At 39.3% G+C, this 25589-nt stretch overlaps 1 protein-coding gene across 5 annotated transcripts in view; it reads right to left on the bottom strand.

The window, feature by feature from the left end:
* The window catches only part of NPR3 (natriuretic peptide receptor 3), a 74538-nt gene that overhangs the window by 42608 nt on the left and 6341 nt on the right, over positions 1-25589 (bottom strand). For all 5 annotated transcript variants that reach the window (XM_087927395.1, XM_026715563.2, XM_087927396.1 and 2 more), the window contains exons 2-3: positions 16012-16134; positions 7236-7402 (exon numbers count right to left, since the gene is read on the bottom strand). In XM_087927395.1, coding sequence (XP_087783521.1) covers positions 7236-7402; positions 16012-16134 — 290 coding nt within the window. The remainder of the gene's footprint in view (positions 1-7235; positions 7403-16011; positions 16135-25589) is intronic.

Raw genomic sequence — 25589 nt, 5'->3', positions numbered from 1 at the left:
ATAAATTTAAAACTTGTTTTACTCTATTCGCTATAATTGAGGTAAATAATTTATAATCGGCGTTTAAAAGTGAGATTGGTCTATAATTGTTGATATATCTGGCATCCACATCCTCCTTGAATTAACGCAATCAACGCCTCCCTCCATGAGTCTGGCATTTTGGCAGCCAAAAGTACTTCGTTAAACACTTCCAGCATCAAAGGCCCTACTAAATCTATTGTGGCTTTATACAATTCTACTGGAATCCCATCTGGACCAGGGGATTTATTATTACATTGATTTTCCATTGCAGATTTTAACTCAGACCATGTAATATCCTTATTTAGTAATTCTTTGTCTCCTTCCCCTATTGTTTTATCATTCGTATTCTCCAGATAAGTTCTTATTTTATCCTCATTGATTTCTTCTTTTTTTATATAATCTTTGAAAATAGTTTAATATAATATCCTTTTTCTTCTCAATCTCATGTTGTGGGATGCCTTTCTCGTCTATTAATTGGTGTATCAATCTCTTTTCTTTTTCTTTTTTAAGTTTATAAGATAGCCATCTTCCTGATTTATTGGCGTGTTCAAAATAATTTTGTTTGGACCTTCTCAAGCTAACTTCTATTTTATCTTGTTCAATTAAATTCAGCTTATGTTTGGCTAGTATTAACTGATTTTGTAGTCCTTGGATCTTAGGGGTTTTTTGTAATTGTATTTCTAAGTCTTGGATTTGTTGTTGTAACACATTTTGTTGGGCATAAATTCTCTTGTTTCTCATAGCATTATAGGAAATTGTTGTGCCTCTTATAATTGCTTTCATAGTATCCCAAATGTTCTGTTTTGAAGTTGTTTCATTATTATTATCTTTTAGAAAATAGTTTAGCTCCTCTTTCAGTTTATTAATATACTCTTCTTCGTTTACAATTTGGTTGTTTAGTGTCCATCTTTTTTTTCTTCGTCTCCTATCTCTCCAAATTAGCTGTATTGGGTTATGATCAGCCCATTCATTCGGTAAAATTTTGATTTCTTTTATTTCATTAGCCAAGTCCAAATCCATCCAAGCCATATCTATTCTGGTCCAAGTCTTATGTGGGTTAGAATAGTATGTAAATTGTTTTCCTTCAAGATTCCGTTCCCTCCATAGATCTTTTAAATTTAGCTCTCTCAACATTTCCTTACATGCCGCAGAAAGTTCCCTTTTCCCCTTCTTGTTTTTCCCCATATTACTATGGTCTTTCTGGTAGTCTGCAATGGAGTTAAAATCGCCAATCAAGCAAATGTTTCTTTTTTCAAAGCCTACTATTTTTTGGTGAAGGTGTTTAAAAAAATTTCCCCTGGTCATCATTTGGGGCATAGATTGCTACAAGTAAAAATGTGATGTGGTTTATCCAAACTTGTATAATCAGAGTTCTTCCTTCGGGATCCGACCAGATTAATTCTGCCTTTACATCTTGTTTTACATAAATTGCAATTCCTTTTTTCTTGTGTTTGTCGGCCGGTGCTGTAAAAAGTTTACCTAATTTTGGACAAATTAGATGTCTTTCGTCATTTTTCGAAATATGTGTCTCTTGAAGACATATTATATCTGCGTTATGTTGAATAAGTTTTGAGAATATCCTTTTTCTTTTTGATAATGAATTTAATCCGTTTATATTGATGGAGAGCAACTTCTTCCCCTCCACCATTTATCTACTTCTGCTTAGATTTTTGCCTAGTAATGATTCGGTTCTCTTGTTGTTGTTGTTGTTGTGGGATTTGCTCTTCTCTCCCATGTTCTCTCTTCCTGAAATTGGAGAAAGTCGTTCCTTTTGGGTTCTGTGATAATATCGGACCTCCTGTGGTCTTGTTTTAGGTTCTTCTTTGGTGGGTTGACTATTCTTATCTGTGAGCTGTTGATGAAAAACTTGGGCCTGTTCTATCGATTCTATTTTGATTTTCCTCTCTTTCCATGTAATTAACATCCCTTCCGGGATTAACTATTTAAAATGGATTCCTTCTTTATTTAAATCATTAGCTAAAAATTTATAATCTTGTCTTATCATACTCACTCTCTTTGGAATTTGTTTTAAAATCCTAATTTCTCTGCCTTTATATGATATTGTTTCCTCCCTAGACATTTTCAAAATTAAATCCCTCAGACATCTCCTAGAGAAGCGGATATGAATTTCTCTTGGACAGTTGTTACGCCTGGCGTAGCTTGTGCTAACCCTATATACCTCATCAAACTCTTTAATTAGATCATCTTTTTCCTTTCCTAGCCATTCAGCCAATATTTCTGCCATCAAATGTTCCAATTCTTCAAATGAAAAATGAAAATAAAGTTCATAGTTTCAACCATGTGAGCAGAATGAGGAAATGGGATTCGCCTTATGAGACGGGTGTTGTCTGTCATAAACTCTGGAGATCCGGATGGAGATAAAGACCCCCAGCAAATATTTATAACATGAATAATGTTCAACGTTCATCTTCTGTCTACTGTTAGCTGACTGACAAAGCAGGGGATAACATGGGGAGACTGATACAAGTAGCCTCCTTCACTAGGAGCTAAAAACAGGTATCTACTCTAATTGCAGCTGAGATTTGCATTTGCTTAACATAGGAATACAGTGTTCCTATTCTGCATAGAAGCAAAGGACGTTCTGAGAACTGTGCCAGTCAGAAAAACATGTTAATGTCAAGATTTGACTACCCCACAATCTGTGGTCTGATGAAAGAGTAATAATAAGGTATTAGCCAAATGGCTATATTTGGGGGGAGGGGGGGGGACCCTTGATTTTTCTTTAGAAGGCACAGTGGCAATTGGCAAGCATGTCCTCTTAGGGATCTCAGTTAAATTGACCTCAGTGTTCCAAATCAAACAGTTTAAATCTGACACCAAGCCTTCTAATCACACTTATTTGAATCACAGTTTGTACAAACTGTTTTTAGAATCAAGGCGAGGCTTGTTAATTATTTGTCTGTGCCATAGTAATTTGTTTGTGTCCTGCCTTTACCTAACGACTTTCATTCCTTGTTTCATGTGCCCTTAAGGGCTGTAACTTGGAGACCAAGGGACTGTATTCCAGCCCAGAGTCATTTCCTTATGAGATAGATGGCAAATAAATTCAATAAATACATAAATAAGTAAATTCTGCCTTTCCCCAACCTGGTCTTACATCAGATGTCTTGAAACTTTAACCTCCTGGAAAGTCAAAGAATAACTTGGGTAGGATTTCTGAGAATTTTGGTTCTAACACACCTGGAAGACTTCAAGTGAAGGAATGTGGCAGTGCAGATATCTAAAGTATTAACATAGTTACTGACATGCCTGTAGTTTACTCATAATAGTTATTTTATTCACTGTGGACCTACCACTTAGCACAATGGAGCCAGAAACAAAGTGGTATTCAACATACACCAGCATCACAAAAAATATAATAATGTAAGACACTTTTTAAATTTAATATAACAAAATAAAAATAAACAATTTTAATGCTAGTGGAGCTACGCAGGTAAATCCTCGGCTTGTGACCACGGGTACTTATACTGAGTTCCTAACTTCCAGCACCCCATCCCCTCCTGTGGTCACATGATTACATTTTAGGTGCTTGGCATTTTCAGCCATTTACAGCACCTTGTGGTCCGAAAATTTTACCTCTTTGCTGAACACCAGCATTTACTTCTGTTTTTCAGCAAAACCAGGTCATAGTGAACCACTGGTCTGCTTAATGACTGTGGTGATTGTGGCTTGTGCTTAATGATTGTAACCTTTGTTTAACAATTGCTGTGAGAAGGTCTGCAAAATTGGGTTGTTTCAGGGATGGCCCATTTTACAACCATCATGACTTATGGCCCTGATGGGCAGGCTCCATTACAGTCATAGATTGAGGCCTATCTGTAGTATCAATATATCTACAGCATTGTACAGTAAATGGCTTTTACTGATTTATGAATGAAGGTAAATATATGTGTCCTAGGATTGTTAGACATGTGATTCCAAAGTACCATATTTTTCTTTCTGTAAAAATTATAGGTAGATTCATTTCTAGCTTCCTTTCTCTACCAGTTTGTGTATTTATATTAGATCCTGGTAGGAATAGCAATTACACTTATATACCGCTTCACAGTGCCTTACAGCCCTTTCTAAGCAGTTTACGGAGTCAGCATATTGTGCCCCAACAATCTGGGTCCCCATTTTACCAACCTTGGAAGGATGGAAGGCTGAGTCAATCTTCCAGTCAGCTAGAAAAACAAGATCTAACTGAACCCCCTTTTTAAAGAAGCACGTCCCAAGTGGCCAGTTCTGTCTCTATACAAATACTAATGTCTCTGGCTGAGAGGCAGGAAAAACTATTTTTCTTGATTACTAAGAAAGACTCAGGAGAAAGAGTCACAGTTCCTGGGACAGCTTTTAAATTCTCTTTGGATGCTATGCTAATTTAAACACAGATTGTTTTATTGCAAAAGAAAGGGAGGGGACGGATTTGAAAGGTTACAAGTGAAAGTGATTTTGCATTTTGAGGAGCATCAGAAATTCACAGATATATTGTGTCAGAGTAATCTTTTGTGTAGTCTACATAAAGTGGTTTTAACTTCCAAGCAATTTCCTCTACTATCTGCAAATGAAAGACTTTCAAGGAAGACATCCCATGGCTGACATAAAACTTTACACCTGAAGAAGCCCCAAAGAGGTTATTTTCATGGGGAATGTGAAATTAACAGGGATACATCTTGAAACAGGCAAAAACTCTGATATGGATATTGTTTTAAAATCTTAGCCATCTTCTCTGTCATTCAGCATATTTGGGAGATAAAATACAAGGCTGAGATAAAACAATGTTAATTGCAACACACAACTGATTAGATTTATTTATTTTTATTTATTGAAGTATTCTTTAAACCATTTGTTTACTGATTATGTGACATCAAGTCAATGTTACCTCATAGGAACCATATTAATAGAGTTGGTTCAGGACAATCTCTTCCTAATGTGATCCTTCAGATCTTCAAACGATGCACCTATTGTCACTGTAATTGAGTCAATTTTCTACTAAATGATTATCTAAAATATGTATCATATATGGATGTCCCTTATTATATTTTTATTGCACTTCATTACCGAGTAATAATAAAAATACATTTAAATCCACAAATATGAACCTACCATCCTTATCCTTGTATCTGATTAAATTTAAGCCATAGGAGCTAAGATTATAGTCCAACGTGTGAAGGATATGAAGGCATATAACTTCACAAAGCAAATCAAACACTTACCCAATATATAATGCTCTATTTTCATGAACACAAGAGGAGCTCCAATAATGTATAGAACCTGTAGAAACTATTAAATGGTGGAAACATCTAGTTCGGGGTCTCCAATCTTGGCAACTTTAAGACTTGTGGACTTCAACTCCCAGAATTCCTTAGCCAGTAACCCTTCTATATCAAGTAAAGCTTGCATAAAACTTGCATAAGAACTTCCAAGTAATTCTAAGGTTGTAAGCTAGGCTGAGTATTGACAGAAATATCCCCAAAGAAGGAAATAATAAATACGGTAATTTCCATATTGTTGCTAAGAAAACTATGTAGATGTGTCCATCACATCACCTGGAATTCAGCTTGACTTCAAGTGGATTTCCCTTTTTCACATCATACATTGTCTACTAATCTGCCATGAGAAGCATATGCCATCTACTAAAATAATTTTACATCACACTGCAATATTTATTTGTTAAAATCTTATTTCTATTCACCTGAAATGACCATTTCTCTTCTGTAAGAATCTCTTTTCCACTTAAGCCTATAACTTAATTCTTTCATTTTCTTCAAGCTCTAATTTCCTTCTATGGCTCCACTGCATATCCCGCATGGTACTCTTAAGTAAGTGATTCTAAATCTATGCACTTGACTTTCCAATCTTTTGCCTTGAGTTCCTAATAGCTAGCCCCTACTGACCTGGCTCACATATTGTATTAAGTTAAGCAGAGGAGGTATTCAGCAGGTTCTGACCAGTTCTGGAGAACCGGTAGCGGAAATTTTGAGTAGTTTGGAGAACTGGCAAATACACCTCTGACTGGAGATTTTACAGTATCCTTCCCTTGCCATGCCCACCAAGCCATGCCCACAGAACCTGTCGTAAAAAAAAATTGAATTCCCCCACTGAAGTTAGGGCATGGTTAACATATCTATGGAGATTCTCAGTCATTCAGGTCATGGTTGCCCCAAAGGTGCTTTTTTAAAAGGCAACTGGACTTTCTTCGTTTCTTTTTTCTTGAAGACATTTCACTTCTCATTCAAAAAGCTTCATCCAGAACCAATAAAGCTTTTTGGATGAGAAGCAAAACAAAGGAAGTCCAGTTGCTTTACACCACTTTACATCATTAAAACACAAACAAGCAAATCACACTGTAACTTAGCATAATGCCTGAACTCACCGGTGTCTTCTTGGACAGTAGAACGGTTCTCTCATACTACTAGACAGTTATGGAATCTACTTTATTGTTATTTTACATATTGCTGAGATCCATCAACGAATGCCTGATCCTAAAGGCACACTCTTTAAGTTTTTGATTTAAATCTATGTATAGAAGATCAAAACTAATTGGAACTCATGTTTCATTTTCATAAAAACCCATTAATGGATACTTTAAAAAGTTTTTTTAAACAAACAAACATACATACATTATAATGATAGTGTAAACGAAGAGGAAACATTTTGTTGCTTCTCTTGAAAAAGCACCAGAAGTCATAAATCTCTGTCAACCTATTACAAACCATCCCATACATCTCCCTTGAACCTAGTGCATTTGAGATAAGTTTCTCCCCTATGATTTATGTTCTGGCACAGGTTCTTCAGTGACCACTGAGAAGTTTGAAGATGTATCTGGAGACACATGTCCCAAGTAAATTTGGTAACCCTGAAATTAAAAAGAAACAAAGAACAAAATGGAACTAGAAAAGCACTATGGGTTATGGGCTCTATCCTTTCATGACGTCATACCTTAGAAGTCCCATTTCTAGAAAATAAATGAAAAGAAAGTTTATTTATTTATTAAATTTCTATGCCACCCCATCTCACTGATAACAGCGACTATTAAAAATGACTGTGAACAAGCAAATAGCAATTTTCAACAGCAAGGATACTAATAGAAGATTCTGAGAACACTCAAGATATTTTGATTCAGTTTGAAAAGACCACACTGTCACCCCTGATTTAATTTAAATAGTATTTTAGAGATGCTAAAAGCTCGATCCTCTTGGTCAGGTACTTACATAATCGTCATGATAGATTCCTTGTTTTTGAACAGAACTTTTTACTTCCATAGAAAACTTTTCAAACTCGGGTTTCACTGTCCTCAGTAGTGTAACTGTCTGGAGGGATGAGTATGCTTGCTTTGCTTCAAGATCATATTTGTCTCCTCTCCTCCATGAACCATTCCCTAAGGGAGAAATAAAAATATTTACAGTTCCAAACTATGGACTATAAAGAGCTTGTTTTCCTCTTTTCCTTTGGCTGTATTTTCCCATGTGTTGCTTTGCATTGATTTAGCAAAGATGAACCAAGAAGTACCTAGATGGGGAACTCCGTTGTATGGCCTGTAGCCTGTGGGCCATAGATTCCTCCTTCTTGCTCTAGGAAAAGAATCCATGAACATCTAAATATACTTTAATTGTATTAACTTGAGTTGGTGCATCTTCAGTCCATCTCAGTGCAATTAAAGCGTCAGGATTCTAGCAGTTACCGTAATTAAATCATGAGTCGCGAGCCAAACTTTCAAAGGATTTATTGGGAGTTAACATGTTGGCATGTTCTGGATATAGCTAACTCTGAGACATGTAATTCACTGTCACCCTTGACCCTGGTTTTTCCCCATCCCTCTGGGTGTATCATAATTCATATTCTCCAACAAAACATGTCCATAGCCAAGAGTCATCAATCATGTTCTCCAATTAGAGATTTGCATGGCAGAAACTTCAGTCACCTAGGTGCAATCTCTGCAAAATATGAATGGAATGCACTTTCGATTCCAAACTACAGCACTGCTCTTTCAAACTCCTCCCCCCCACTTTCTGCTGGCAACTATAAAATGGGCATAGAAATGTTTTATGAATTGACATTAAGCTCTTAAATGTTCCTTAATTGTAATTACCTCTTATGAGATAAATTCATACGGATTCTTGAAATAAAGAGTTACATTAAAAAGGAATTGTGTAAAGACCTCAAAAGAGAAAGATAATTATTTGCAGAAAATTCAGGATGAAAAAACAACATGCATGGAAAGGAGCATACCTATCCTTTGGGACGAGTAAAGAATTAAAAAAAAGTGACAAATGATGGGATAATTTAATATTATGTGCTGTGAGAATTCCAGAACAAAACTTGTGACCTGTTTTTTTTTAACCTTGTAAATTTTATTTATTATTAATTTAATTGCTGCCCATCTTGCCAAAAGGCGACTCTGGGTGGTTATAAGGTTAAATTGCTCTGATTAAGAAGAAAAAATAGAGGAAAAAAACAGGAAACGATTCTATCTTTTTATCTTCAGTAGTGGAAAATCCTTGTGTATTATTTCCTACATTAAGCAAAATAAAACACAGGATTGACAGTGGATGGCCATGCATTGCAAAAAAAAAAAAAAATCAGAAACAAACAGAGAAGAGGCTTTGAGTTTAATATGGGGATAAAGTGTCCTTTAAAAAAAATTAAAAGAAAAGGTCACACTGTCTCTTTAATACCTTTGGACATAAAACTCCAGACACGCCTAAAAATATCAAGATTCAAATGTCAAAACAGAATGAATTGAGGCTGTAATCAATTGAGGCCAGGTATGAAAAACAGCCATTTGTTCCTATTGCCAAAGTATTATCCCATCCAGGTCAAGTGAGGGTAAATATGAGAGAGAATATCTGGATAATTGAGTACTTCTTCTATTATGAAGTCAAGGATAATCCCTTGCTTTCTTCCTAATTTCAAATACACAGTTGGGGAGAAAATTAAGATTTTTCCTAATAGCCTCACTGTACTTCTGAAAACCATTAAACCGTATTCCATTCAAGCTGAAAAAAAAAAAAGTTGGGTCTCTGATCCATCCACAATGCTTAAATTTTACCACACCGTTTCTACTGGCCATGGCAGAATCTCAACATTCTTTGAATTGGAAAGTTCAAAAAGGTTTAATGGTCCTCCTAAATACAGTGTGCCATGTTTTATAGACAGCTGTGCCTCTGTCCATCCTGGCTCTCCTTGATCTCTCTATGGCCTTCAATACCACCAACCATGGCATCCTTCTGGACTGGTTGAGGGAGCTGGAAGTGGAGGACATTGGTTCTCCTCCTTTCTTTGAGGTGGGTTCCCTGTCCCTGAAGACCACATCCAGAAGCTATAGTTCCATGATGGCGAACCTATGCCATGCGTGCTGGAAGTGGCACACAGACCCACCTGTCTAGGCACGCCAGCCACTGCCTGTTGCTCTTGCGGGTTCTGGCATACACATGTGTGCCGGCCAGCTGGTTTTTGTGCGCGTGGGAGTGCCGAAAACTGGAAGAACAGCTCCCTGGAGTGCATGCGTGCACTGGCCAGCTGGTCTTTGCATGCATATGCATGTTAGAAACCAGAAGACCAGGTGGCCAACACGCATGCGCGTGCCGGGAAGCTAAGCTTCTGGTTTCTGGTGCTCCCACACGCATGTCAGGGTGCTGTTCTTCCAGTTCCTGGCACATGCGCACACGCTCCCATTTTGGCACTTGGTGCCGAAAAGGTTAGCCACCACTGCTATAGTTGGTCCAGAAAGCAGTGGTAAACTAGATATGGGCATAGTTCATTTATACCCCTGTGGAACAGCTACTCTACAAGCTGTATCAGCTTCCAGCAGGCTTTTGGATGCAACCGAAGCTGCTGGTTGTCACCTTTAAAGCTCACACAGCATAGGAATAGGTTACCTGTGAAACTTCCTTCTCCCAAGAACATCCGCTCCCTAGGAAGAATATGCTACAGCAGGCATGTCAAACTGATGGCCCACAGGCCACATACAGCCTGTGCAGGCCACTCCCACCCCGGCTCCGCAAGGGCAAAAAATATCCCGATACGCCATGAAACAGGCCGCGATATGATCGGGTTTGACACCCATCTCTCTTTTAGATTTTGTCATCTCATGGAATTTATAATGTTGCTTTGTTGGTGGCTGTTCCTGTATTCTGGCATGATCTTGCCTCCAACACATCAAAAGCTCCACCTGTGTTTGCTTTCAGAAAAGCTATTAAGACCTGGCTTTTTCTTTAGATGTTTGGATCCAGTTGAATAGAATCCCCTTTGGGTTGTTTAATTATCATGTTTGGCCATCAATTTATATTTTGGCTAGGGTTTTGAAAGTTATGTGGTTATTTCTTTGGTTTATTGTTTGCTTTTCGCTCTACGCCACCCAGAGTCACATTGTTTGACTTGGGTGGCTCAACAATCCATCAAATACATAATTAAAATAATTCTCACCAGCAAGGTCTGTCATGTGGTAAAGAGTTGTTTCTTACATCAACTGCCAGAAATGGGCAGATCCAATGCAGCTATTGCAAAAATTCTTTGATGTGAGCTATTTTCTGTTAAGACAGTGGACCATATAAGCAGGCAGCAAAGCTCACAACAAATCGATAGGGTCTTAGTATTACAGGACTATATGCTTGTTCTTAGTTTATTATGTATAACTTTAATCTAGACATGGAAACCTTGCCAGCCATGTGAGAAATAAAGCTGCAGTTATACAGAAAGCATAATTTCACTACCATATTGCTGTATGAATTTTTTCATCTTGTTTTCTTGTCCTGATGCTTTAAACTTTTCTTTTTTAATTTATTGGGTTTTTTTGTAAAAGAGTAAGATTGTGAATGACTATGAGATACCACTTAGAGACGAAGGTATACAAATAAATGTTAAATTAATGCATAGATGCACTATTGCTGAAATAATGTCCGCCTGAACTAATTACACTACTTGTTAGTTACAGAATCATAAGCTAATGCTGACAACATGGTTAACCATATTGCAACACTGCCATTCTGCTACTATTCTTATTTATTTCTGTCTGTTCAGTCACTCAAAAAAAAAAGGCATGCACTCCAAAGCTTGCAAGACTATATCCAGAAACATCTGTAAACTCAACAATTCAATTTGTATATACTGTAAGGAGAAGCATTTTAGACAATTCATTTCTGGATTTATATCATGCTAAATCATTATATGGTTTGCTCTTTTTGGAGTAAAATAAATGTGTAAACCCAACTAGTTTATGGCTTGTTAACATGTAATACCCAAGGCATTGCAATTTAGAGGCAGCCCTTAACTTACAACCACTCTTTTAGTGACCGTTTGAAGTTACAACAGCACTAAATAAAAAGTAAGTTACAACCAATCTGCACACTTACAACATCACGTGACCAGCATCCCCTGGTCACATGATCAAAATTTGGGTGCTTGGCAACCAACCTGTGTTTCTGATTGTTGCAGCCTCCTATGATCATGTGATTTATCATGTATGACTTTCCCCAGCCAGCTTCTGATAAATAAAGTCAATGAGGAAAGCTGGATTTGCTTAATGAACACATGATTCACTTAACAACTGCAGCAATAAAAGGTCAAAAAAATAGGGATAACTCACTCCGCAGCCACTTTGCTTAACAACATACTGTTAAGATCCTGGCAGTTACCCCCATTTAAATCATGGGTCTCGAGCCAAACTTCCAAAAGGATTTATTGGGAGTTAACATGTCCGGCACTGCCTGGGTATAGCCGACTCTGAGACACATAATTCATTGTCACCCTTGATTCTGGTTTCCCCCCACCCCCTGGGTGTATCGTAATTCATATTCTCCAATGGGACACATCCCTAGCCAAGAGTCATCAATCAAGCTCTCCAGTTAGAATTTTGCGTGGCAGAAACTTCAGTCCCTAATTACTATCTTTGAAAACTATTTATGGAATGCACTTTTGGTTGCAATGCTCCCTTCTCCCTTTCTGTTGGCAACTCTAAAAAGACCATAGAAATATTTTATGAGTTGACACATACATTGTGGACCTAACTGTGGTTGTAAGTCAAGGATTCTCCATGTTAACTTAGCATTGTTTTAAAAATCCAAGCTTATTTGGTCCAAAAGAAAAATAGCACTTTTTAATCATTTGGCTGAGGCAAAAGAGACCATTAAGTTGAAAAATATCAGCTGTGTAACTTGGGAATACTCCTGGAGCCAATGTCGCCAGGTAATTTGGGCAGCACTACATAGTTTTTCTCCAGGACAACTGTTCAGCCTGATCCATAGGAATAGTATGGCCATAGTATTCTGTGACCTAGTATTGAATTTATGCTTTACAAACAAAGAAGTAAAGGGAGACTAGTACAGATCTATTTCAAGCTATTTAGCTCTCATCAACTAGCCTTCTGGGATTTGAACCTGGGCTACTTGTATATTAGGTAGATGTATTAACCTCTAAAACATAAATTCAGTTCAAAAATAGTTTGTCGCAAAAGCGACTGCCTGTAAACACTGCTTGATTGGGCCGAAAGGCAAAAACGGAAGCAGTGTGCTCTGTCCCATAATTTGGTAGACCAGGTTGACCTGACAAAAAAAAAAAAAACCACTCAGTGACCTAGTAGTTTTTGGATTAGACAGCAAGAACACATGGCATGTAGAACACATCGCATACCTTGATAAAGCTTATTTAAGCCAATTTGGAGGTATCAAGTTTATTTTTGACTCCTGGCAACTGTCTGGACAAGTATCTGCAGTTTTCTCAAAATGGTTTGCCACTGTCCCCTTCCTAGGGCTGAGAGTGTAGCCCAAGGTCACCCAGCTAGCTTGTTATCTAAGGCAAGACTGCAACTCCCAGGTTCCTAGTTTCTAACCTGCTGCCTTAACCACTAACCAAAAATGGTTCAGCTGGTACATATTATGTGACAAGAAGAGAGCTCTCTTGGTTGTGACATAATGTTAATAGAACACCTGTCCTACAGAAGCATAACTAAAGCAGTCTTTTCAAGCATTTCAGCTTTGATCAATTTGTTATTATTTGTCTGGACATTTTAAGACAGTAAGTTTATGCCAAACTGTATTTTCACTGCCTTTTAATTTTATGATTATTTTTGCTAAGGTATTTATTTTGCAAAGTACTCAAAGTAATAGCGTCACATAGGTATGCAATTTATTTATATATGTGCAAGTACACATAGACACGCACACGCACACACACACACACACAAACACTTGTGATATATTTTAATGAAGGGTAATTTATAAATACGGTATAAATAAATAAATAAATACATAAGCAAACAAGCTCACTTCCTAGAAATAACTTTCAATGAAGCTAAACACTAAAGTCAAGCCTTGGACATTGTCCATTAAATAATTTGCAAGACCCACAAACCGCACACACACTTGCTTAGATGGCAAGTTCTTCCTGCATCTAAACATGCTACCTTGGGGGATTCCTGTGCAAGAATGCTATTTCAAGTGAAGTTTTATTTGTTAAATGACCTCTCTTCTCAAACTGCACCATGGATATTACTCCACTGAAACTTACTACTAAAAGAAGGAACTAATAAAAATGAAACAGAACTCAAATATTTAAACTATTTTTTTCGCTAAACACTCAGCTAATTTCCGGTAATGCAAGTTAAGAAGTATAACCCAAACACGATATTGAAGGGCACAATAGCTGTAATTCTCAGCCTGAGGTCAGCAAATAGCAAAGAATAAATGGTGCTGTTCTGATCAGGGTATTTATGAGTAGCCGGTGTGACTTTCAAAATTTGCCTTATTACATACAAATACAGTCTTCCCTAACTTAAGTGTTCTCCAGATGTGTTTGATTATGTTTCCAATTATTTCTGGGATTTATGTCCATTAGCCATGCCGGCTGAAATGAAAGGAAGTAAATTAAAACACTTCTGGAAATGTCAGCCTTGCAAGGTAGTCCAGACAAGAGACCTACCCAGAAGTACTAGCTCTATCTTTATCCCAAGGTTGTATTAATCTTGAAAATCTGAAAATATATTTGCTCCCTCTCCTCTTTATATTCCATAAAACCAGGGGTGGGATTAAAAAAATCTTAGCAAAAGATTTGCTGCCTGCTTGCTGAGTGGGTGTGGCCTACCAGAACTTCCTGTGTCCGGCTTCCGGTGGGCCTCTAGAGCTCGGGGAAGGCTGTTTTCGCCCTCCCAAGGGTCCAGAGGTTTTCCCCCGGGCCTTTGGAAGGGCAAAACCAGCCTCCCCTGGGCTCTGGAGGCACTCCAGAAGCCAGAAACAGGCCCGTTTTGTGACTTCCGGTTTTTCTGGGAGGGCCATTTTTTGCTTCCCAAGGGTCCAGAGGTTTTCTCCGGGCCTCTGGGAGGGCGAAAACTGCCTCCCCCGGGCTCTGGAGGCCCCCCGGAAGCCAGAAACAGACGTGTTTCCCAACTTCCGGAGGGCCCGTTTTTCCCTCTCCCAGAGCCTCTGCTCGGACTCTGCACTTACTTCCATTGAAAAAGGGCTACGTGGAGACTCTTGGGAGGGGCGGCACAGGCCAGCTGGTCGACTGAAATACCAGTTCGGCGAACAGATATAACTTTAACATCCAAATCGCCCGAACCAGTCCGAACCGGTAGAATCCCACCCCTGCATAAAACTAGGGGGGATCCCTTCTGAGACATTTGCCATGTTGCCTTTCCTTCTGTAGGCTCAGCTGCTGACCTCTTCATCCTGATAAAACCCTTTATTTAGGTTAAAGAGAATTCCTCTCCAGCAAAGTCCCGGCAAACAGTCTTTCATGAGATTTCACAACTACAGACCTTTATCAGGCTTGGAGAGTTGCCAAGCTGATATCTTCCAAATGCCACGCTATAGCAGAAATTACTTGGCAAGAAGTCAGAAACAGATCTTCATCCTAATAAATTGAACTAATTGTTTCCTGCAAACACCACTCCCCTTTCACTCCTCTTTATTCCCTATGGGAGGGGCCATTCACCATCCACCTAAGCCTTTACTGCCAAGTTGACCCTTGTTCCTTAACTGTTCCCTTCTTCTGGTAGCTTTGCGCATGCACACATTGGGAACAGGCTCCAGCTGCTCTTCTGCCCCACTGATCTCCGATTCTGAAGGCAGCTGATCTGTCAGATGGCCCTGGCCCTTTCTCTGCCTCCGACGCAGAGCACTCATCAGAGCCTTCCAGGAGTGGCCCATGTTCCTCCCCAGCCTCCTCACTGTCTTGAGTCTGCCGCCAGCTCTGCTGGCTGCTGCCACAACAAACCCAGAGCTATCCCTTGACGCACAAATGACAAGCCCAGACTATGGTAATAAAGTTTGGACATGCTATGAGAGCACCCCACTGGAAAATCTTGGGCAGGTTGGAGACAATCAATGTGGTTGCTAATAAACAACATTGATTTGATGGCACTTAATTAACCAATCAATCAATACTAATTTAGGTCTCAGCAGATGACATCACCTGCCTTTCTCTTGGCTTGGAAACTAAGCAGGATCAGGCTTAGTTAGCATCTGGAGCGGGCCACTATGAAAGTCCAGGAGTACAGGCTAAATTGAAAACTTGAAAGACAATCACAAATCATTTACATTTTGCTACCAAGCAAATTGAAAAGTTGTGCCGGTTAACTAGGAGTTAAATTCATCTGGTGGGCCTTTTATAACATCTTATAGTTTAAGAAGACCAAATGATGCCTAGCCAATCAGGGTGTGATGCAGTCTTACATCATAATAATGCACATTCAAAACCAGACTGGCTCAGCTGTAAGAACTCACAGAAGATTCAGAGAAACAAGTGTTTCTCAAAGTAAATCATTTTACAGAATAGCTAATTTTTTTGAAAACAGCATGGGAAGCAACCATGAACGAAATTAACTTCCACTGTATTAACCATGGATCTGCTTACTTTTTTTTTTGCCAAATGTCATAATTCAAATGCTTGTTTGAAAGGTTACAATTACTTGCTTAAAAACTAACACCATCCCTAAAATGTTAGCGTGTTTATAGTAAAATCTTGCAATCCAGTGGAAGACAGAAATTACATTACCATATGATGAACTGTTGAAAAGTTCAATATTGAAGAAAGCATGATCTCCGCTAGTCATTCCTTGCCGATGTGCAGCCAGCATGATGTTCCGTATTGCGTCACTGCTGGCACACATGATCACAACTGGTGGAAATAAATGGAAAACAGAGATAAGAAGCCATTCCTCAAAGACCAGGAACAGACTGTCAAATTTCTGAAAAGCTGGAGACAATGACAGACGGTCCTCTGGTTGCTTTGTTTTTGTTTTTAATTCATGGCTATACAAAGGACATCCACAACACCAGGGTATTCAGTGTGAAAAACAGTCAATGAAAGGCCAACTTTCACCAACACTTTTACAGGATAGCGGTTCCTAAGTTAACCAACATTAAGTTCCTGATTTTATGCAAGCATCAAAATAAAATAAATACTAATAAAGATGAACTGTTCCAGAAATCTGCATACTTTGGACCTGTGAAATGAGCAGATGAGGGACTAGAAAAAAACAAACATGTTTGGCAAAGTTGGGTAAGAAGAAGGAAAGGCCATGAATAAGGTGGATAGACTCTGCTGGTATGCCTCTCTGTCTGTCTGTCTGTCTCTCTCTCTCTCTCACACACACACACACACACACAAAACAAATAAAAGACAAATACTTCTCATCCCTTCATCAACGCCACCCTGAATAGCAGCACTTGGTGGCAATGAGGCTAACCCTAAAATTGAGGCCCAAACCTCAGCTTCAACCCAAGCACTATCATTGCCACACACAAAGGCCACTTCATTGTCATTCCCAAGGAGCACAAGCCTTGGGGAATGATACGTTTCTCACCATGGCCAAATGCTCCCCAGGATCTGCCATGCACCACTTTTTTTCAGGTTGTATTATCTCTCTGTTGAAGGCCCTGAAGCCTCTCAAAGGATTCTCAGTGGAATCTCCTTAAAGGAGCTGTGGATTACCAAGGGCAGATCCAAAGGATGTCACTTGTCCTTATAGTGACCAGCATGCAATCTGACTAGTTAATTAAAAGCATTTAAAATGCTTAGCACTGACTAGAGCCGTGATGGTAAACCCATGATACATGTGTCAAAAGCAACATGTCACAGCATTTTGTGTGATATGCCAGCATTTACCATCACCTGGCACCAACTATTCTTGAAAGTACATTCCATTCTCATGTGATTTTGGAGGCTGTGGAGGCCACAAGAGAATGGAGGGTGCTTTTGTGTGGCTTATGGAGCCTGCAAAAATTGCATGAGAATGAGGCATGCTTTCATGTGGTTTGTGGAGGCTGCAGAGGCTATGGAAGAGCATTCTCTAAAGCTGCTTCAAGAACGAAGGCCTTGTGCAACCTGAAGCAGCCTTTGGTAGGCTGAAGGGGCCTTCAACAGAGAGATAACACAACCTGAAAATAAGTGTTGAATGACATATTCTGGGGAGCACTGGGCAACTGGGGCAATTGTGTTGTTCCCTGAAGCTTATGCTCCTTGGGAACAGCAATGAAGTGGCCTTTTTGTGTAGCAATGGTTGTGCTAGGGCTGAAGTTGAGGCCTGGGCCTCAAATCTAGGGCTGGCCTCATCATTGTCACTGAGTGCCGCTGTTCGGGTGGCCTTGATGAGGGGGAGGGGAGATAAAGAATTGTTTCTCTTTTGGGGGGGCAAGGGTGTGATATGCCAACAGAGTCCTGTTAGGGATTTCCCAAAAGGTTCATCATTAGTGGGCTAGATAATGCTTAACAAGATTCAGAAAAAGTCTCATAATAATTATGGTAAACTCATCTACTTAAAAGAAATAAACAATTGGGAACAATTTTTTTTCCTGAATTCACACACAAATATATATAAGGGATATTATACATCATATTTAATTTACATTTATTGTATATACATGTCATATTTTATGAAATCTAGCTATACGCTTAAAGGAGGACTGGCTGGAGAATTCTGGGAGTTGAAGTCCATGCCTCTTAAATCTGCCAAGGATTTAGGATTCCAACAGTAACCACAACCAGCTATTTGACCCGACTTAGCCTCCCTTGCCCAGTATAACCCAGCCAGCAGCGACTCTCTGGGGTTTCAGACAGAAAAGGCTGTTTCCCAGCTAGGCAGAAATAATCAAGATCTTGGGAGATGAAAGGTGAGGTGTGGGGGAAAGGAAAAACAATAAGGTACAACAATAACTAAATAATAATAAATAATTTTATTAGAAAGGTCAACTTTGTGAAATTCACCTTGATTCCTGTCACAGTATGTAGATTGTTTTGATATCTGTACAGAAATGCTCTTCCATTGCCTTCTTTCAGAATTTCTCTTTTCCAATTTAATCTTTAAGTGCACAATTGCTTGATGATGTATATCTTAAAATCCAGTGTAATGATGAAACTAATAGATTTGACACTGGGATGATCCAGGTTTCTAAACGGTCTTTAATCATGAAAGCTTACTGATGACTTGGGCCAACTTCCTTCTCTTCTCTCAGAGTAATTTATAAGATTATTGTGGTAAACAATGAATAGAAATATTATATATGCTGCCTTGAATTTATAAACAAAAGGTAGAATACATTGTAAATCTAACAATATATAAATCTATATTAGGGTAAACCAAAGGAACACAAATAATGCATGATCTTTCAAGTTCTCCAAAACTTGACAAAATGTGACAGAAATAAAAACAAAGGAGGAAGAAGATTCAAAGCTCGGATAAGGTATTCAAAGCATGAAATTTGCACTTCCAATTTATTAAAAGAGTTAAAGATAATGGACTGAAAAAAATCCATATAAATGTTGCTGGTATCAGACTACATCAGTTTTAAGGAACACAGAAAATGATTCCTCTTCCTCGCTCTAAAAAAATAGACTTTAAACTGACAGATTCAAAACAGATTCAAACTGTCATAATCTGTTCCCAGAAATTTACTTAGCCTTAAAGTGGACAAAAACATTTTTGGCCATACCCGCCAACTGGGTACTTGGGAACGATTTTTAAAGGAGAGTGTGAAGCCAGCCATTATTTGTTCAACACGTATTTTCATGCGTTATAATATTGCCTCAAAGAATATTTTCATTTTCTTTAGATGATGTTTCCATTTATTCATACACAAGTCTTCCTAGATAATAATTCTTTAGCAGCTCCTTTTCTATGTACCTCCAAGATAGGTTTGAAATAGTTACCCATATCAAGATCACTGGCAGATCATCTCTAAAAACTCTTTATTTGGATGTCTAGATATCTATTTATCCAGACAATTTATGAACAAATGCTATCACCATTGCTGCATATTGCTGAGACTTCCTGAGTAATGTTTAAACTCAAGGTCGTATGTTGTTGTTGTTGTTTTGCAATAGGAGAGAGAATATTTTCCTATTACTGTATTTCTTTTTCGAGGAAGTCAAAAAGAAAAAAAGAGTTAAGCAGGTATTTTATTTTAAGATTTTAATATATTGCAATCTAGGACCTCCTTGATATATAGACATCAACACTACTATAATCTGCTTTGTTCAGTTTTCATATCCACGATTAAAGGTATTGACAAAGGAAAAGTAGGTTTTGGGAAAAAAACGAACTAGATCTCCAAATAGGTTGTTAGAACTTGTTTTCTCCTGAGTAAAAACTTTGGGGACTTGTCAGCTCAATGACTCCCAATTGCTTGGCTTTAACATGGTTAACTACATGACAATTTATCTGTTATAAAGATGAGGATTTTCATAACATTTAGATTGAACAGCCTACTAGTCTGAAGGATCTGCTGAGTCTGAAGCTGTGAGAATCTTGCTGAGGCAAAACAACCCCAGAATAAATATGAAGCCAATATGAAGTTGCTTGTTGTCAACAAACATCAAAAAGATCTATTAATATTAGTCTCCATAGTTACTATGAATAGTAAAATAGTGAATTAGTGACTTGGAATTCTCCTGGACTCTCACTTGTTTAAGCAACAAGTAGAAGCAACAGCAAGGAAAGGCTTTCTCTGACTTTGCTGGTGCAGCAATTTATGATCCTACCTGACAATAAGAGTCATATCTAGTTGGACTAGAGTAGAGCAAGTGTCCTAGATATAGGAATGCCACTGGAGGCAACATGGAAGCTACAACTGGTACAAAAGCAGTGGCTAAATCCTTCATAAAACAATGCCACCAAGCCAGAAGGACCCTAATTTTGAAATTGCTGCATTGGGCGCTAAGAGACACGACCTGAAAGTGATGGCTATTCCTTTGGGAGCCCTCTGATGTTCAGCACCAGGATAAATTGGGCAATGGCTTGCTGAACCCAATTCTGTCCATCTGGCCTGGTCATTAACAGAAATCCTGGTTAACCAGATGGTTTATTGCAAGGGTGTCAAACTCAAGGCCCGGGGGGCAGATCCGGCCCATGGGGTGCTTAGATCTGGCCCATGGTGCCGCCCTGGAAAAAGTGAAGGATCAGCCCACGGTGCTTCTGCCAGTAAAAATGGAGCTCGTGAGGGCCGCGGGCAGCCCTCCTGAAGTCTGTTTCCACTGGCAGAGGGTTGCAGGAGGCCGTCACAGTTGAAAATGGAGCTCAGGAGCCCGTTTCCGCTGGCAGAGCGCTCGGGCCACTACTGGTGCCCCTGACACAAGTGATGTTGAGCTGGCATGCCCACCGTGGCCATGCCTCCCCGAGGTCAAACACAACCCTGATGTGGCCCTCAATGAAAACGAATTTTGACACCCCTAGTTTATTGGTTCATTTGTATCTTGTTTTCACGTTGTGTTTTTGTTTTGCTGTACCCATTCCACTGTCCCATTTTGATTGGGGCAGTACTGTAAAAGAAATATATAAAAGAAGTATTAAGCAAGGCAGATGCTTGCTTAACCTAACAGATCTGCTATCAGCACCTGCAACTTGATTTGCAGATGTTGTCATTAACCTTAAGTGCACATATTTTATTTTGGTATATATGAAGCAGTAAAATGCTGTTTGTCCCCTCTCTTGCTGGTTTGTTTTCCTAAATGTGCACCATGTCACCACTCAAGTTTCCTCAAAATGCTTTTGTTATTTATTAATACTTTGTGGGATCTTGCAGACTGACAGGGAGGGGAGAAAATCCCTATTTAGAAGGGCCAAAAGGAAGCATCACTCAGACGCTTACCCTGCACAACATCATTATAAAAGAATGAAAGGTTAAGCATCAGATTTTTTTGCTGTCCCTCCAACATTTCCTTTTGGGTAGTCGCCTAGAGTTTTAACATTCCTAGAACCAAAATCCCTTAAAAAGGAGGCTGATTCCTAAGAAATGTGAAAGTAGATCAACAAAAGGAACAGTTTAGGTCAAGAAGAAGCTGTCCTTAGTTTGAAAAACAACAATAAAAACCCCCACTTTCCCCAGATTATTCCACTTAATATGCTACAATATCTTGGGATGGAACTGAAGATTATACAGGTAGACCTTGATTTACAACAGTTCATTTAGTGACCACTCAAAGTTACGATGACACTGAAAAAAGTGACTTATGAACCAGTTTTCACACTTACAACCCTTGCAGCATTCTCCAGGATCATGTGATCAAAATTCAGAGGCTTCATATTTATGACAGTTGCAGTGTCCTGGGGTCATGTGATCACTTTTGTGACCTTCAGACAAGCAAAGTCAATGAGGAAACCAGATTCACTTAACAACTAGGTTACTAATTTAACAACTGTAATGATTCACTTAACAACTGTGGTAAGAAAAGTCATAAAAATGGGGGGAAAACAAGTGTTTCACTTAGCAACATGAATGTTGGGCTTCATTGTGGTCCTAACTAGAGGTCCACCCATAATGGGAAATCTCCATTTCATTATCTACGTGCATAGAGAGATACAGAGTGGTTCTGAGGTCAGTCATGGTTTATTACAATTCTGTATCTTCTTGTCTATGCCTACATTTCTCTTCACGCCAAGGAAATATTTTGTAAGCTCTGGTAAGAGAGGCAGCAACATCAGTGTGAGCAAAGGAAATTAACTATCTCCCTGCAACTTCCAGTTTGCAAATTTATTTATTTACAGCATTTTATAGCCACCTATCTTAAAATCAAACTCTAGGGGGCTTACAGCCAAAGGATAAAACAATATGTATAAACAATACAAGAAAACAGAAAAACCCAGTGCCACAACCAAACTTCCCCAATGCAGACCACAACACTCGCTTCCAACTCCAGTTAGCCCAATGCTTGTGGGAAGGAGAGCTAGTTTGGCCTAGTGGTAAGACCCTAGGCTAGAAAGAAAGAAGCCATGAGTTCAAATCCCATCTTAGCCGTGAAAGCCAGCTGGGAAACTTTGGGCTAGTCACTCTCTCTTAGCTTAATCCACCTCATAGGGTGTTTGTTGTGGGGGAAATAGGAGAAAGTTGTGTTGAATACTGTAAAATACTGTTCACTGTAAAAATAATAAAGGTGGGATAAAAGGTAAAGGCTCCCTTTGCACATATGTGGTAGTTGTTCCCGACTCTAGAGAGTGGTGCTCATCTTCGTTTCAAAGCTGAAGAGCCAGCGCTGTCTGAAGACGTCTCCGTGGTCATGTGGCTGGCATGAGTAAACGCCAAAGGTGCATGTAACGCTGTTACCTTCCCACCAAAGGAGGTCCCTATTTTTCTACTTGCATTTTTTACATGCTTTCGAACTGCTAGGTTGGCAGAAGCTGGGACAAGTAATGGGAGCTCACTCTGTTACATGGCGCTAGGGATTCAAACCGCTGAACTGCCAATCTTTCGATCGACAAGCTCAGCATCTTAACCACTGAGCCACTGCGTCCCTAAAAGGTCGGGTACAAATAAATTAAAAAGCCAGCTCTTAAGCGCTTTTCAGAAAGTTAAAAGGGTAGAGGCTTTCTGAGTCTCTAAGGGGAATAATATTTCATAGGTCTTTTTAACAGAAAAAATACACTTCCTAGGTCCTTCAAAATGGCAACACCTAAGAGAAGGATCTGGAGAGTTTTTACTTATCTGTCTAAAGGGACAGGCAGATACCCTCATGCAAAGATCGTTCCACAAATAATCTAGCCCTATGCCACGTAGGGCTTTAAAAGTGATAACTAGCACCTTGAATTGCACCCAGAGATTCCCCTGTCAAACTGACACATGTTCACCATCAAATCCTCTCTCCCATCTTGAACTACAGGCATGTATAATGTACGATACAGGTAGTCCTCAAATTACAACGGTTTGCTTTGTCACCATTAAGTATAATGGCACTGAAAAAAAGCAACATGGCCATTTTTTCACACTTATGACTATTGTAGCATCCCCATAGTCACATGGTTTACATTCAGATGCCTGACAACCTGACTCACATTTACAATGGTTGTCGTGTCCTGGGATCATGTGATCTCCTTTTGCAACCTTCGGACAACCCAAGTCAACGGGGAAACCAGGTTCTCTCAACAACCAAGTTACTAATTTAGCAACTGCAGTGATTCACTTAACAAACGTGGCAAGAATAGTCATAAAAATGGGGCAAAACTCACTTTACAAATTTCTCACTTAGCAATATAAATTTGGGGCAAAATTGTGATCCTACGGTGAGGACTACCTCTATACTTTTAAGTAAAGAGGTGCTGGGAATGAGGTTTCCTCAGCATCAACATCACTGCTGTATTTGATTCAGATGATAAAAAAACCCCAAGAATAATTAACTGCTCACATTAAAAATACCTGCTTTAATTGGTGGGCACTGTATTATCTGTATTTACCTTTATGCTATTTACAAAAGTGGTGGGCAAAAGAATATTTTGCTAACTTCAACTAAGTCAAGTCTCTAGGGCCAGAAGAATTATATCTTAGGGTATCAACGAAACTATTTGAGACGATTGCAAAACTACTAACTGTAATCTCTGAGAACTTCTTTCTGGAGAACTGATGAGGTCCCCGAAGACTATTGTCCCTGCCTGCAGAAAAGGGAAGGAGGAGGACCCAGGAAATGATAGGCCTCGGTGGTATGATGTCTAAAATCCTCCAGCAGTTTATTAAACTGCATATTTGTGAGCACTTGGTAAAATGGCTATTTATAAAACCGGCCCAGGATTGTCATCAACAAGGCATGCCAGATTACCCTTATCTCCTTTTTTGAACAAGTTACTGTCTTAGGACATGCTCTCAACATAGTGGATCTCAGAAACCATGTGATAAAATGTTGTGAATATCCACCAGACATGTCACCCGGAAGGCAAAAAACTGCATCTCGCTTATTCTGGCCATGTTGTGAGGGAGAATTCACTGGAGGGAGCAATTATTTTTGGAGGAGTTAGTGGTAAAAGGAAAAGCCAGCAAAGAACATGGTGGCTGGACATCATCAAAGCTGACATCAGCCAGAGCATAGAACAACTCAAAAATGCAAGATTGGAAGATGTGGAGAGACCTGGCCTATGGAATCTGCAATAGTTGAACACAACTGAATGGGTAACATTATCATCATCATGTGAATATTCTCATTAATAAAATGGCAAAATATGGACTATATGATCCAACTATTAGATGGACTCCTATGTGACTGATCACACCGAGTACTCCATCAAACAGTCCACCAAGATCAGAATAGCCCCAAGTGGAGTATCAAAGTACTCTGTTCCAAGGGCTATATATAAAGTTGCAGTGAACCTGGATAGAAGGAGTTGTGGGAATTTTCACCAGATTTGCAGATCACTTAAGAAGAATGGCTAATGTTTTAGAAGAGAAAGAGAAGATTAAAAAAAAACCCACCAGATAGACTTGAACACAAGGTCAAAATGAACAGGTTAAAATTTAACAGGGAAAAATATGAAGTCTTGAAACTGGGGAGAAAAAAAATGAAACAACCAAGTAGGATGGAGGAGACCTGGTTTAGCAATAATATGCGTGAAAGAGGTCTGGGCGTTGTGTTCTGTACATCGCAATTTGAACCATGGGATATAGTTGAACAGGCAAGTGCAGACTTCAGATAAAGGAGCAGGAGCATAAATCAAAACACATTGGGCACATTGTCACATTGTCTTACTCTCCTCTACCTTGATCAGTCCTTCTGGGCATTGCAGCTTTAAAAGGGCATCAACAAATCAAAGCAAGTTCAGAGAGGAACCATCAAGATAACAAAGAGGAGTGGAAACCAAGTCCTATAAGCCTCGGGGGCGCAGTGGTTAGAGCGCTGTAGTGCAGGCCACTTCTGCTGACTATTGACTGCCTGAAATTTGGCAGTTAGAATCTCACCAGGATCAAGGTTGACTCAGCCTTCCATCCTTCCGATGTGGGTAAAATGAGGACCTAGATTGTTGGGGACAATATGCTGATTCTGTAAAAACCACTTAGAGAGGGCTGTAAAGCACTGTATAGCCGTATATAAGTCTAAGTGCTATTGCTATAAGACAGCAGTCTCCAATCTTTCTGGCTCGGTGGACCAGCAGAGACGGCATTGGGTGAGCAGGGGAGGAGAGGGGGATAGTTTTGTGCACATGTTGCTTTTGCAAATGCAGCATTGTGCATGTGTGTGCTTACCCACCACTTCCATGCCACGGTTCTGAACGGGCTGTGGCCCATTGGACTGGAGATTGGGGACGCCTGCTATAAGGAACAATGGAAGGAACTATACAGGTATGTTTAACCAGCAAAAGAGAAGACCGGTGTGTGTGTGTG

This window comes from Pseudonaja textilis, chromosome 2 (genome assembly GCF_049901715.1).
Source record: "Pseudonaja textilis isolate UNSWEBS1 chromosome 2, rPseTex1.2, whole genome shotgun sequence".
In the NCBI taxonomy this organism is placed as follows: domain Eukaryota; kingdom Metazoa; phylum Chordata; class Lepidosauria; order Squamata; family Elapidae; genus Pseudonaja; species Pseudonaja textilis.
This window is presented reverse-complemented; position numbering and strand designations above follow the sequence as displayed.